The sequence below is a fragment of the Gymnoscopelus braueri genome, assembly GCF_963280865.1.
Source record: "Gymnoscopelus braueri genome assembly, chromosome: 4".
NCBI classification, from domain to species: Eukaryota; Metazoa; Chordata; class Actinopteri; order Myctophiformes; family Myctophidae; genus Gymnoscopelus; species Gymnoscopelus braueri.
The window spans coordinates 27,604,466-27,616,965 of NC_137605.1; the positions used below are offsets into that span (position 1 = coordinate 27,604,466).

Sequence of the window (12,500 nt, forward strand, 5' to 3'; positions counted from 1 at the left end):
TTGTTTCAGAGAGGGAGAGTGAGAGAGAGAGAGAGAAATACAGAGAAATTGAGAATTATTTAATGTCAATCATTAGCGTCCTGTCTCGGTCTCGCGCATATATCACGGGAGCCTTTCACGTTTTCGTGAGACGTTTTGAATAAAAACAAATGTATGTATTGGGTCGGGATCGCACCGTGGTGAAATATCTTGTAATCAGTGAACCCCTGTCGCCGACCAATCAATCGTGCGAGAATCACAACGATATATTTAGCCCGATTTCAAGAGAGAAACTCGTGCAATGTGAAATGCTTAACGATCTGTTCACTCGCCGACCATTTCAAATATCGTACAGTGTGTAGAGGTCTTAACTCCTCCTCCTCCTCCTCCTCCTCCTCTGCTTGCCTGTCTTTCTTCATCCCTTCTTTCTCAATTTTATGCTTCTTTCCTTCAAACCTGCAATTTACCCCCTACCGCTCATCTCCCCCTCGCCTTTCCCTCTTCCTTCGACTACCTCTCCTCCTCTCCTCCTCTCCGCATCCCTCCCTTGCTCCTTATCTGCAGCTGTTGTTTATATGCATACTGTACCTGACGCTACCTGCGGATTAGGTGTTGAGGTACCATATCAACTCCCCGCAGCAATAATAAGACCCACAGGCACAGTTCCCATTCACATGCAGTCTATTCAAATTCAATTTCCAAGTACAGAATTGGCATATTTCCGCCAGAAAGTGTGCTCAGATGACGCCACTGTTCCAATATTGAACTGTCTGCGATGGCACACTGTCAGCTAGTCTCCGGGAGCTTGTGGCAGGTTTTAATGCCAAATGCCAGGCTGGAATTTCAATGAGCTGTAATTGACATGGCTGAGTTGGAAGTGTAATTGACCTCAGACATTTCATACCTTGGAGATTGGTTATTATTTCCTGTCACACATGCATCTCAGCTTGCATTTGGAGATAACGCAAAGTATTGCAATATTTATATTGATAGAGTCGTAAAGTCAAAGGACAATATTTTGTACACTTGAAAATAATTTTAACAGAATGGTATGTAGTAATGTCTTTGTGTCAAATGTGGAAATGTGCCTTTGGCTTCATGTTGGAAAACAAACCACCACCAAGCCAGCTGCACATGGTCGGCAGCTGAGCCGTGCCCCAGGAAATCTAAAGCTTAATATGTCTATTGTTAGATAAAGTTAGGGCTAAGGCAAGGATTACTTTCTCCCTGTACCTTGTTCATTCCCAATCAGACATCCCACGAGTTCCAACAAGCGTTGATGACTCGGCTGGGTGGGATACACCCGGAGGAGACCGGTGGCTTCCAGGAGGCCCCTCTAGCCTATGATGCGATTTGGGCCCTGGCTCTGGCCCTCAACAAGACCGTGGCCCCGCTGACGGCCAAGGGCCGGCGCCTGGAGGACTTCAACTACAACAACCATGACATCACCTCAGAGATCTACAGGGCACTCAACACAAGCTCATTTGAAGGGGTGTCGGTGAGTGCAGGAAAAGCAGTAGATGGGAACATGGGGATGTTGAGTGTAGGATATGGCTAGTGGCATGCTGTACAATGTACATGCTTCATCATACATCCGTGCCACTCGCCGAAAATATGTTATTTTCGGCTAGCAACACAGTCATACGACAAATAATACATTAGGCTTAAGGTGTGTGTGTGTGGGGGGGGGGGGGGGGGTGAGTTAATATGATACTTATCCTCATTTGTAAAACAATATGAGTTTTTTTCAGCATAAAGTCATAATGCATTATTCTAGATGTTGATTTTCAAGAACTGCAAATATCTCACTATGCTGTTGGTGTTAGCAACTAAATAAGACTGAGTCATTTAAGTTGAACTGGTGAGATTAGAGCAAAATTTGTTACACTAACTAAAAGTATTTCTATTCATTTATTTATTTATGCCCTAGGGCCATGTGGTGTTTGATGCCCAGGGTTCCAGGATGGCAATGACACTTATTGAACAGCTGCAAGGTAAAATAAATGACCCTGCTATCTCAGTCTTTTGTCCTCCCACAGATGCCATTCTACACTGAATCCCTCATGGCCACACTCTGTCATAGACTTCCTGTTGCAGAAGGGTGGTCTGAGAAGTAAATGTCACTCATTCATCAATTAGATCATTGCTGACTGTATTTTTCACATATTGATTCCTGTGCTCGTTACAAAGCGAAACCTATTATTTTTTGGGAGGGACTGCTACAGTGGGATTTCACTGCAATTGGTCTCAATGTCACATAATTGCTCATGCGAACGAATGGGCTTGATGCAGAAATGTGTTGATTCAAGGCTTCAGTGTAATTGGGCTCAAGCCTTTGTCTTAAGCCGTTTCTGGAAATGGCACCCTATTTGTCACCGCCGACTTAATGAGTTTCTCCTGCACAGGATAAGGTTGGGGATTATTTTCTACCTCTGTTCTTTTTGGTGTCCTAAAGGATGAGAATTTATAATCCCCCCTCCTCCCACGCACCTAGTCTCATATTTCCTGTTATGGTGTCGAAGCAATTTGACGTCTACAATGAGACAACCTGACTTGAATTCCTGAATAAGTCAAGGGCCTGATCAGTATTCTTGGTCAAGAATGACACTCTCTCTTTTTTACTAGCTTGTGAAGCAAGCTGGTCTATATCCAGTTCCAGTCACTGCGCTAGTCGTGACTTTTTCCTCATTGGCTGTCCTTTATGCCAATAGGCAGTTCGCAAAGCCTTCCCATACTCTGAATGTGCATAAGAGCTCCAGTCACAGAATTCAGCGCAACACTCGCTAACTTAGCGTCGCCAACTTGAAGTAGACACAGACACATGCTACTCTTCAGTCTTCACCCTCCAGTAAGCATTTAAATGAACACGTTCATTCCGTTTTTCACACAAACTAAAGCAAGGAAAAAGAACTGAAGAATATAGCGACAAAAGGGCGACAGGGCGACACGGTAAACATAAAGCATCTAATAAAAACTGCAGTATTAGATAACATATTCAACTCCTTTGAACACTTCTTCAGAGACATAGTGAATTGCATTCTTATTAATCTATTAATTCTTATCTACTATAATCCGGACCTGAGCACCTCAGATTAAATGACATGAACAGTCGGCCTACAAATTGATCTCTCTCATTTTCTAGTTCTCTCTATATTCTTTCCATTTTGATTACACTCTGTCACTCTCTCCTGCTCTCTCCAAGGGAAAGGCAGCAAAAAATAAATTATGTGAATTCATTTAATTTGAGCCTAGGCTGTGAAGTTGAACCTTACTTTTTTTTTTTTTTAATCTCTCCCCATCTACCGACCAACCCACCCCTCCCCCCATCTATCCCTTGCCTCTCTTTCAATCTCTCACTCATCTAGGAGGCAGCTATAAGAAGATCGGGTACTATGACAGTTCCCAGAAGAACCTCTCCTGGTTCGGCACTGACGTCTGGATAGGTGGGGTGATAGCTGATTACATTTCCTTCAGCTTTGTGTGTGTGTGTGTGTGTGTGTGTGTGTGTGTGTGTGTGTGTGTGTGTGTGTGTGTGTGTGTGTGTGTGTGTGTGTGTGTGTGTGTGTGTGTTTGTGTTTCCGTCATGCCGTGAGTCAGCGTTGTTAGATCATTCTGCTCTCACATTAGACCTCTGGGCGCTTAACTTAGACTACTCTCTTTAAATGACATGTAATCACGACAAATTAACCGCTAGTTGGGATGAAGCCATTCATTTGGGATGAGTCGCTCGCTCTCACCCTAAATTAGCGCCTTCGCACAGCCACCACCATTCAGCACGTGTTAAAATGTCACAACACAGCAGATGCACAACGATCTGACGCTGTTGAGGCAAATACAGGCCAGCTCTTGGCTCAATTGCCCAGTCTGAGGAGAAGAAGAATATGTCTTTTGTCCTGTGTCATTTTCTATATTGAGATGCCTTAGCTTACAGCACACAAACCCAACAGCTTTGCTTTCTCTTTCACTCTGTGCATGGGAAGCTAAGACTTGAGTGCTACACTATCCATGTTACAGTCTGCTGTGAAAAAATCTATTACTGTTGATTTTCTTCAGCCACCAAGACCAGGACCAATTCTGTAGTTGTTTACTGGCCCATCCCTCCCTGGAGAGGTGACACACTTGAGCCTCGACCGACTGGGCCAATAATCAATCCTGCATGCTGCTGGAGGCCCACAGAGAGGCGCTTTTTAGGCTTTTAAGGAAATTATTTGTTACCAGGGCTTAACTGAACCCAGAAAGGGGCGGGGGGGGGGGGGGGGTGTCAACTACCAGTGACCTGTATGTATGTAGGCAGCATGTATATCTCAAGGCTGGCGGACAATGCCTCAGGGCAACAGTTCAGCCTGTGACAGAGTTGACATTTGGTGCATTGAATTCTGGAAAAGCTGAAGTTGGTTCGCTTTCTAAAGTATCATAAGTACGTTTGTTTGTTTGTTTGTTTGTTTGTTTGTTTGTTTGTTTGTTTGCTGTGAACTGATTGGATTTTATTTTTTTTGGGGTCCAAACAGGGACAGAGGTGTCATCTTTATTGGTCGATAAAAGCGTATTGATTTCCTGGGTGTTTTGGAGTTGACTCAGTTTAGTTGTAGATGTTTATCTGTGGCAGGGGTATGCTTGGTCCACTGCTCACTGACAGAACCCAGTTTAGATGTCTTTGGGCTATTCAAAAATAGCAGATATACAAGCTCATAGCACGGCACCGAGTGCCGTGCTATGAGCTTGTAGATCTGCTAATTTTTTTTTTTTAATCTTGAAAATGTGTGCAAATTAAGTAACTGCAAAGTAACCCGTTACAAAGTAAAATATTTGCCTCTGAGTGTGAGATGTAGTGGAGCAGAAGTATTAAAGTATCAAGAAACTCAGGGTTACGGATGTAACCCCGGTTTCTTTAGAATTCGGAGTAACATACTCACTATGGGATATCACCGCCCCCTGGCGTTGATGCAGAGCTACATACCATAAACTCCCGGGCCATTCATTGGCTGAGAAGGGTATGTCACGTGTCCGGTAGACCGGAAGAGGTATAAAACCTCTTGCGTGACGTGGCTCATCCTCTTTAACACGCTTCCTGCATGCAGATGCACACAAACAGGGGTGTTAGGTGAGTATGTTACTCCGAATTCTAAAGAAACCGGGGTTACATCCGTAACCCTGAGTTTCTTGTCAATTCTCCGTAACATACTCACTATGGGATGCATAAACCCCCCTGGGCTTATAGCCATACCGAATCTCAGGTCCGCACGCCCCCTAGCCATAAGGCCCCGTCCCCCTGGACGTGACCTTCGGCCTCACGGGCGCCCCAGCCCTCCGGGCCGGGGTGCGGTATATGATGTCAATAAAAGGACCCTGACAGACCAAGTCTGCCTTATTCAACTAATGGACAGACACAAGTCTGTCCCCTAAGTGAAAACAAGGAAACAGGGCCCTCCTCCCCTGGGAACCTACCACAGGTGGTCCCGAGGGGACTTAAGAGAAGGAAGGTAGGGGACACACCACCGTTCCTTAAGTGAAAACAAGGAACAGGGGCCCTTCCCCCCTGGAGACCCACCACAGGTGGTCCCGAGGGGACTTCAAGAGAAGGAAGATAGGGAAGAGAAAAAAGGCAGGTTAAAACACAAACCAGCCTAGCTTCCCCCATTCTAACTAGAGACAGCCGCCACCCCTAGGACAGCATGCGCCACTGACGCTGCTGCCACGTCCAGGCTATAGAAAGCCGCAAACGTTGAAGGTGACGACCAGTTTGCGGCCGCACACACTTCCTGGACCGAAACCCCCCTGGAGAGGGCCCAGGAAGCAGCCACTCCCCTAGTAGAATGAGCCTTCAGTCCTTCTGGAACTGGAACGCCACCACTGACGTAGGCCAGCCTAATGGCATCCAAAATCCACTTAGAAAGCGTCGCCTTAGCCACTGCCTTCCTCTGACCCCCCGGGCCGAAGGAGACAAACAGCTGCGACGACGATCGGCCGGCCACCGTCTTCTGGCAGTAGAGCCTCAAAGCCCTTACCGGGCAAAGACAGTGTAGCCGCCTATCCTCCGCTGAAGCGAAAGGCGGCGGATGAAAAGCTACCAGCTCAACCGGCGTCTGGGTGACCACTCCGTTCTTGGGGACAAACGCCAAGTTTGGCTTAAGCAAAACCCTACTGTCGTCACCCACGAACCTCATACACTCCGAACTCACCGAGAGCGCATGTATGTCGCTGACCCGTTTGGCTGTAGTCAGGGCAACCAAAAGAACCGTCTTGAGGCTGACGATCCTCAGATCCACTGACTCCAAAGGCTCGAACGGTGGGAGGCAAAGCGCCCCCAGCACCACCGTCAGGTCCCAGGCCGGGAACAGAGCCCTAGAGACCGGCCTGGCCCGCCTGGCGCCGTTCATGAACCCCCGCACCATCGGGTGTTGGCCAACCGTCATGCCATCGAGACCTTCGTGACACGCGGAAATGGCCGCCTGATACACCTTAATCGTCGAGAAAGCCAGACCCTGCCTCAATTTTTCCTGCAGGAACATGAGGACGCTGCGTACCGGGGCCCGAAAGGCCACAACCGGCGGTGACTGACTCAGACACCATGCCACGAACAGGTTCCACCTGTCGTCGTACGCGGACCTCGTGGAAAGGGCCCTTGCCCCCTGGATGGTGGCCACCACGTCAGGGGGCAGGCCATACGAAGTCAAAGTCTGCCTCTCACGGGCCAAACCCACAGGTCTAGGTCCTGAGGTCTCTCGTGGAAGATGTCGACCCCTCCCTGCCGTAGTAGGTCCCTGTACAGCGGGAGGGGCCAAGGCTCGGCGTAGAGGAGAGGTGTTATCTCCGACCTCCACACGCCCCATGCCGGAGCCACTAGCAGCACTGACCGACCCTGAAGTCTCACCCTCTCCAGTGTTGAGGGGATCAGGTCCAGTGGCGGGAACGCATACAGCAGTTCGTCCGGCCAGTCGTGGGCTAGTGCGTCCATGCCCAGTGAACGGTCCCCCACCCTCACCGAGAAAAAGCGAGAACACTTCGCGTTCCCCTCGGAGGCAAACAAATCGACCTGCGCCCGGCCAAACCTGGCCCAGATCAGGTCCGCCACCGACGGCTTGAGGGACCAGTCCTCGTACCGGGGTTCGCCCCTGGACAGTAAGTCCGCCCCGCTGTTCAGGAGACCCGGCACATGTGAAGCTCGAATCGACGCGAGATGCGAATCGCACCAACGCGTCAGTCTGCACGCCAGGCTGTCCAACACTTGGGAGTGCAAGCCCCCCTGCCTGTTGATATAGCACATGGTCGTGGTGTTGTCCGTCCTGATAGCGACGTGACGACCGCGGATGCGAGCCTCGAAATGTTTGAGGGCGAGAAAAACCGCCATCAGTTCCAGATAGTTGATGTGAGCCTCCCGTAGACTGGAGTCCCACACCCCTCTGGCCGAGCGTCCTTCGTGGACGGCCCCCCATCCCGTCAGGCTGGCGTCCGTGGTGATAACCATCCGTGACGTCACAACCCCCACACTGACCCCCTCGGTCAGAAAGGGCGCCTGTGACCATGGTCTGAGAGCCTCCACGCACCGTGGAGGCACCACCACTTTCCGCGAACCCATAGTGGATGGGATCCCTAGCGCCAACATCCACCGCTGGAAAGGTCTCATGTAGAGTCTGCCTAGGCGGACCAGGTGTATGGCTGAGGCTATGAGACCCGCCGCCCGCATACACAGTCTGTAACTGACTGGACGCCCCACGTGGAAAGATCTCACACACGCCAAAAAGCTGTCGACCCTGTCCTGGGATAGGCGCGCCATGAGCGTGTTCGAGTCCAGCAGGATCCCTACGAAGGTGGTCCGCTGAGACGGAACCAGCACGCTCTTTTTGGCGTTGATCATGAAACCTAGGGACGTCAGGTGAGCGACCGCCACGCGCGTGTGTCGCATCACCTCCTCTCTCGAGCCCGCCGCCAGGAGCCAGTCGTCTATGTAAGTGGACAACCGGATCCCCTGCCTCCTCAGTGGAGCCACGGCTGCGTCCGTGCATTTCACGAACACCCTGGGGCTGAGAGACATTCCAAACGGGAGGACATTGTACTCGTACACCCTCCCCTCGAACCCGAAGCGCAGGAACTTCCTGTGCGGTGGGTAGATTGGAATGTGAAAATAAGCATCCTTGAGATCGATACTCGTCCACCAGTCCCCAAGACGCACGGTGCGTAAAAGCGCAGCGGTTGTCAGCATCCGAAAAAGGAAAACCGTGAGGTATTTGTTGAGACCCTTCAGGTTCAGAATGGGTCGCACCCCCCCCCCCCTTCTTGGCCACCAGAAAATATTTCGAATAGAAACCCAGTCGGTTCTGGTTCGGAAGTAATTCCGTGACAGCGCCTTTGCTCAACAGGGAGGCAACCTCCTCCCTCAGAGTACTGGCCGCTGGACCTGTGGCCTTGGAAAACAACACTTTGTCCGTCATTGGGGGTTTTCTGGAAAATTGCAACCTGTAACCCTTCTGTATTGTGCGTAATACCCAAGGATTCGGTTTGCAAAGCTTCCATTCTTCCACACAACGAGCGAGCGGGTTGGCCGGTGACGTCACCGGCCGCCCGGAGAGTGGGAGCGTCGCTATGGGGACGGTTGCCATGGGGAGCAGTGACGCTGTTGCTAACGCCGCCGGCGGTGCTAACCCTGAGGTGACTGACGTCAACATCCGGTTTGTCCGCTCGCGCCGGCCGCCTGTTCCCATGGAAAAAGGGGGCAAGTGTCCCTCCAAGATGGCGGGGACCGAGGTCCGCCCTTTCTGAGCCAAGTACTTCCGGTTCACAGTGACGTGCTGCTGCAACCTGGGAGACGGAAGCCTGTGAGGCGACAAAACCCTCCTCCCCGTAAGGGATGCGTTGTCGCCTGTTACAAGCGAACGTGGCCCGCCCATCGTGACGCGTTGCGAGAGAGGGGGCATCTGTCCCTCCAAAATGGCGGAGACAGAGGCCCGCTCCGTCTGACTCAAAGACTTCCGGTCCACAGTGGCGTTTCGCTGCATCCTGTGAGACGGAAGCCCGTGAGGCGAAAGGCAAAACCGACGTGACCCTGTTCCACTGGCGCTTTGGCGCCCTCTTGTGGACAAAGGCGGCGTCGGTTTGTTTAATACCTTTCCGATTGCCTTCATATGACCCAAAACATGCACAGATGTTGTCCGAACAATGCCTGGAACACCGGGGTTCGGGTGTTCCCGGCCTTGTGGGCTCATGGAATGATGGTATCGACTTAATGCATTCACAGAGTGTATCCCAGCAGTGTCTGGAGCCCCGGCAAACGGGGGCTCCAGGCACTTTGGGCTTATGGGAAGACGACATAGATTTAAAGCATGCACATGGGGACCCCCAGCAATGCCTGGAGCCCCGGAAATCGGGGGCCCCAGGCCTTGTTGGCCCATACAGTAAGGGCGCTGGAACAGAGGGGCCCGCGAGACGGGGACCCCTCTGCTCCAAGGCCCTATGCCATGTGAAAGAACGAGACTGTTTGTAACATTCGGTGCATTTATTTTCTTTGGCAGAGAAAAAGGAGATACATACAGGGCACTTTTCACTGAAACATTGCGCTGCACAAATAAAACGTCCACATTCTGCACACATAAATCGTCCACACTCTGAACACAACAAAGTCTTTTGGCACTCGTGGAGCCGTCCTCGACTCTGTCCAACGAGGCCTGAAAAGCCACGGTCCTCTTCCCCAACACGAACGGCGGAACAGCGGGCTGAGCCGGTCTGTGCACCGGCGAGACAATGTCACTTACCCCGCCCGCCACGAGGCTTCCCTCCTGTGTTGCGACGTGGAGGTCGGCTGGAGCTTCCTACGGTGTGTGTGTTGGTAGAGGCGGGTGGCTGGCGGGGGGAAGCCCTGCCACGATTGCCCGCGCTGCTCGGCGGTCTCTCCCGCGAGCTCGCCTGGGCTGAAGAGGAGCGGGAAGTATTGGACCCTCGGCGAGAGGAGGAGGAACGACCTCGGCCCGCGGGCCTCTCGTTGCGGGGTCTCGCAGACGGAGGAGGGGCTGGCTCCAGAACCCCCGCCGCGGCTTCCCTCTGGGCCTTTCGTGAGTCGGTGGAGACTCGGAGAAACTCCGACGCTCCAGCGAAGAGGTTGTCTGGCCTCAGCGGCAGCGCCATGACGCTTTTCTTTGCGTCCACCACCTCGTGACGGAAGACGGCCAGACCGAGCCAACGAGCCCTCTCAATCGCCGCGCTGTCCGCCATGGCCTTTCCCACCCAGGCTGTGGCGTGGCGAGTGACCTTAATGGTCAGTTGCTGAAGAGCCTCCAGCTCCTCAGCGTCGTCGCCCCACGCCTCTTGTAGCTCACCTAGCCGCTTAGCTGTTGAGCCCTGGAGAATGGCGACCATGTTCAGCGCGCGCGCCGCCAGCGCTGCCGACTTGTACGCCTTCTTCACCGCCACGGATATCGCCTTTTCCTGGGGATCGGTGAAGTGCGGTTCGGGAGTAAGGGCCACTGGATGACGCTGGTCCATGATGCCCTGGGCCAGGACGGCGTCCATGGGAGGACAGGCGATGAGCCCCCATTTTGGCGCGTCCACCACTTCGAGGGGGAAACCCAGCCGATGCGGCTCCGAATGGACCACCTCCCAGGTGGACATGAGGGCGTTGGCGAAACCCAGCGCGGCCGGGACTTTCCTGGACCGCTGCGCGCGCGGATCCTGGGGAGCCAAGCCCTGGTACTCGTTCTCTTGCCCGGTGGAGGATGCACGTTCCTCCATCGGGCGAACGAGACCACACCTGAGCAAGGCTCTGTCGATGATCGCCGAGACCGGCTCGTCGCGCCTCGCGGGATCGGATTCCAGCTCCTGGGCGTCCGGCCAGCTGGGCCCCAGCTGACCGCCACAAGCCCCGAGTTCGTCGTCCTGACGAGGGCTGGATGCGGCTGCTCCGGCAGCCCCCTGGAACGACAGTATCTCACCCTCCTCCGCCCCCTCGTCCATGCTGTGGGCGCTGCCGTCGTCGGAGACGTCGCTGAACGACGGCGAAGCCCCGCTGTCACGTTGTCACGATGTCTCGTAGCTGTAGCATCTGCCATGCAGAGAAGCGAAAGAGGATGAGCCACGTCACGCAAGAGGTTTTATACCTCTTCCGGTCTACCGGACACGTGACATACCCTTCTCAGCCAATGAATGGCCCGGGAGTTTATGGTATGTAGCTCTGCATCAACGCCAGGGGGCGGTGATATCCCATAGTGAGTATGTTACGGAGAATTGACAAGAAACAGAAATTCTCGAGTAAAGTAAAAGTACCTCAAAATTGTACTTAAAGTACAGTACTTGCTGTTACTGTACTGTGAGTGAATGCAACCTTAACTGTACTAAATGTTACTTTTTACACTTCTTACTTGGCACCTCCCTCCCTTACTTTCTCACTCTCTTCGCGGTCGCCCCTAACAACCGCTTCAACTCGGCTCTTCTAATCGCTGTGGCAACTGATACGGAGCTGGGTCTCCATGGCAACACCCTGTCCTGATTCCCTGATCAAGGACGGAGGAGGGTTTAACCCATTGAGACCGGGAACGCATCTGTGTAACCACTTAAAACCATTATTTTATTCTTTATGAGCTTGTAGATCTGCTATTTTTGAAAAATCGTGAAAACGTGTGCAAATCTTTGTATATATATATATATTTAAAGCGAACATTTTTAACTAAAATCTTTGCTCCTGGGGGGGGGGGTCCCTGGAACAGCATATTTTGAGATGGGGGTCCGTGGCCAAATACATATAATTTTGCACCACCAAAAAACATTTGTTGAATCCCCAAAAGCAAAGATTTGAGTTACAAATGTTCACTTTAAAAGATATATATTCAAAGATTTGCAAAAAACAAAGAGCTTGTGTATCTGCTATTTTTGAATAGCCAAAGTATAAGATAATGGTTAAAGTGGTTAAAATCCAAAACGACAGATGCTTTCCCGGTCTTAATGGGTTAAATAGTGCAAACACACGCCACTTCAACGGACTGCGTACACGCATGCACGCACACACAAATTCACACACACACTCTCACTCTCTCTTGCTTACTTTCACTCTCATTGTCATTTATCATATTTTTCTTACACAATGTCATTCATTGTGTAACACGAACAAAAAGAACAACACATGTGCGTACACACATACTGTACAGTACACACACATAATGGATTATTTCAACTCATTAATGTGTTTTTTCCAACAAAACCCATTGCTGAAGAATGGACCCCTGAAACTGGTTTGTTGGATAATAGGCTCTATGCACAGCAGCCACATTGGACGGAAATTGGGCCTCCTCCTTACTTCCTTCACAGGTATTACCAATTATACTAATTAAGGCTCTGTTACATTTAGTGTAGCACTGTGGTTCTCAAACTTTTTGATTTCAAGTACCCCCCCTTACGGGTCCATTTGGTCATTTGGAACTCCCTCAAGGAACTATGGACCAGTGAGCCAACATGCACAATATCAGCAGTTTGACCAGAATGGAACAGAGCCTTAATTTGTATTTGTGGTTATTTTCGCAAGCAGATTTGGTGTAGAGGGG

General features: G+C 51.3%; 1 protein-coding gene across 1 annotated transcript in view; it reads left to right on the plus strand.

The window, feature by feature from the left end:
• Window positions 1-12,500, plus strand: part of gabbr1a (gamma-aminobutyric acid (GABA) B receptor, 1a) — a 76,131-nt gene that overhangs the window by 43,706 nt on the left and 19,925 nt on the right. The window contains exons 14-16 of the mRNA XM_080426011.1: window positions 1,232-1,477; window positions 1,910-1,973; window positions 3,345-3,422. Coding sequence (XP_080282137.1) covers window positions 1,232-1,477; window positions 1,910-1,973; window positions 3,345-3,422 — 388 coding nt within the window. The remainder of the gene's footprint in view (window positions 1-1,231; window positions 1,478-1,909; window positions 1,974-3,344; window positions 3,423-12,500) is intronic.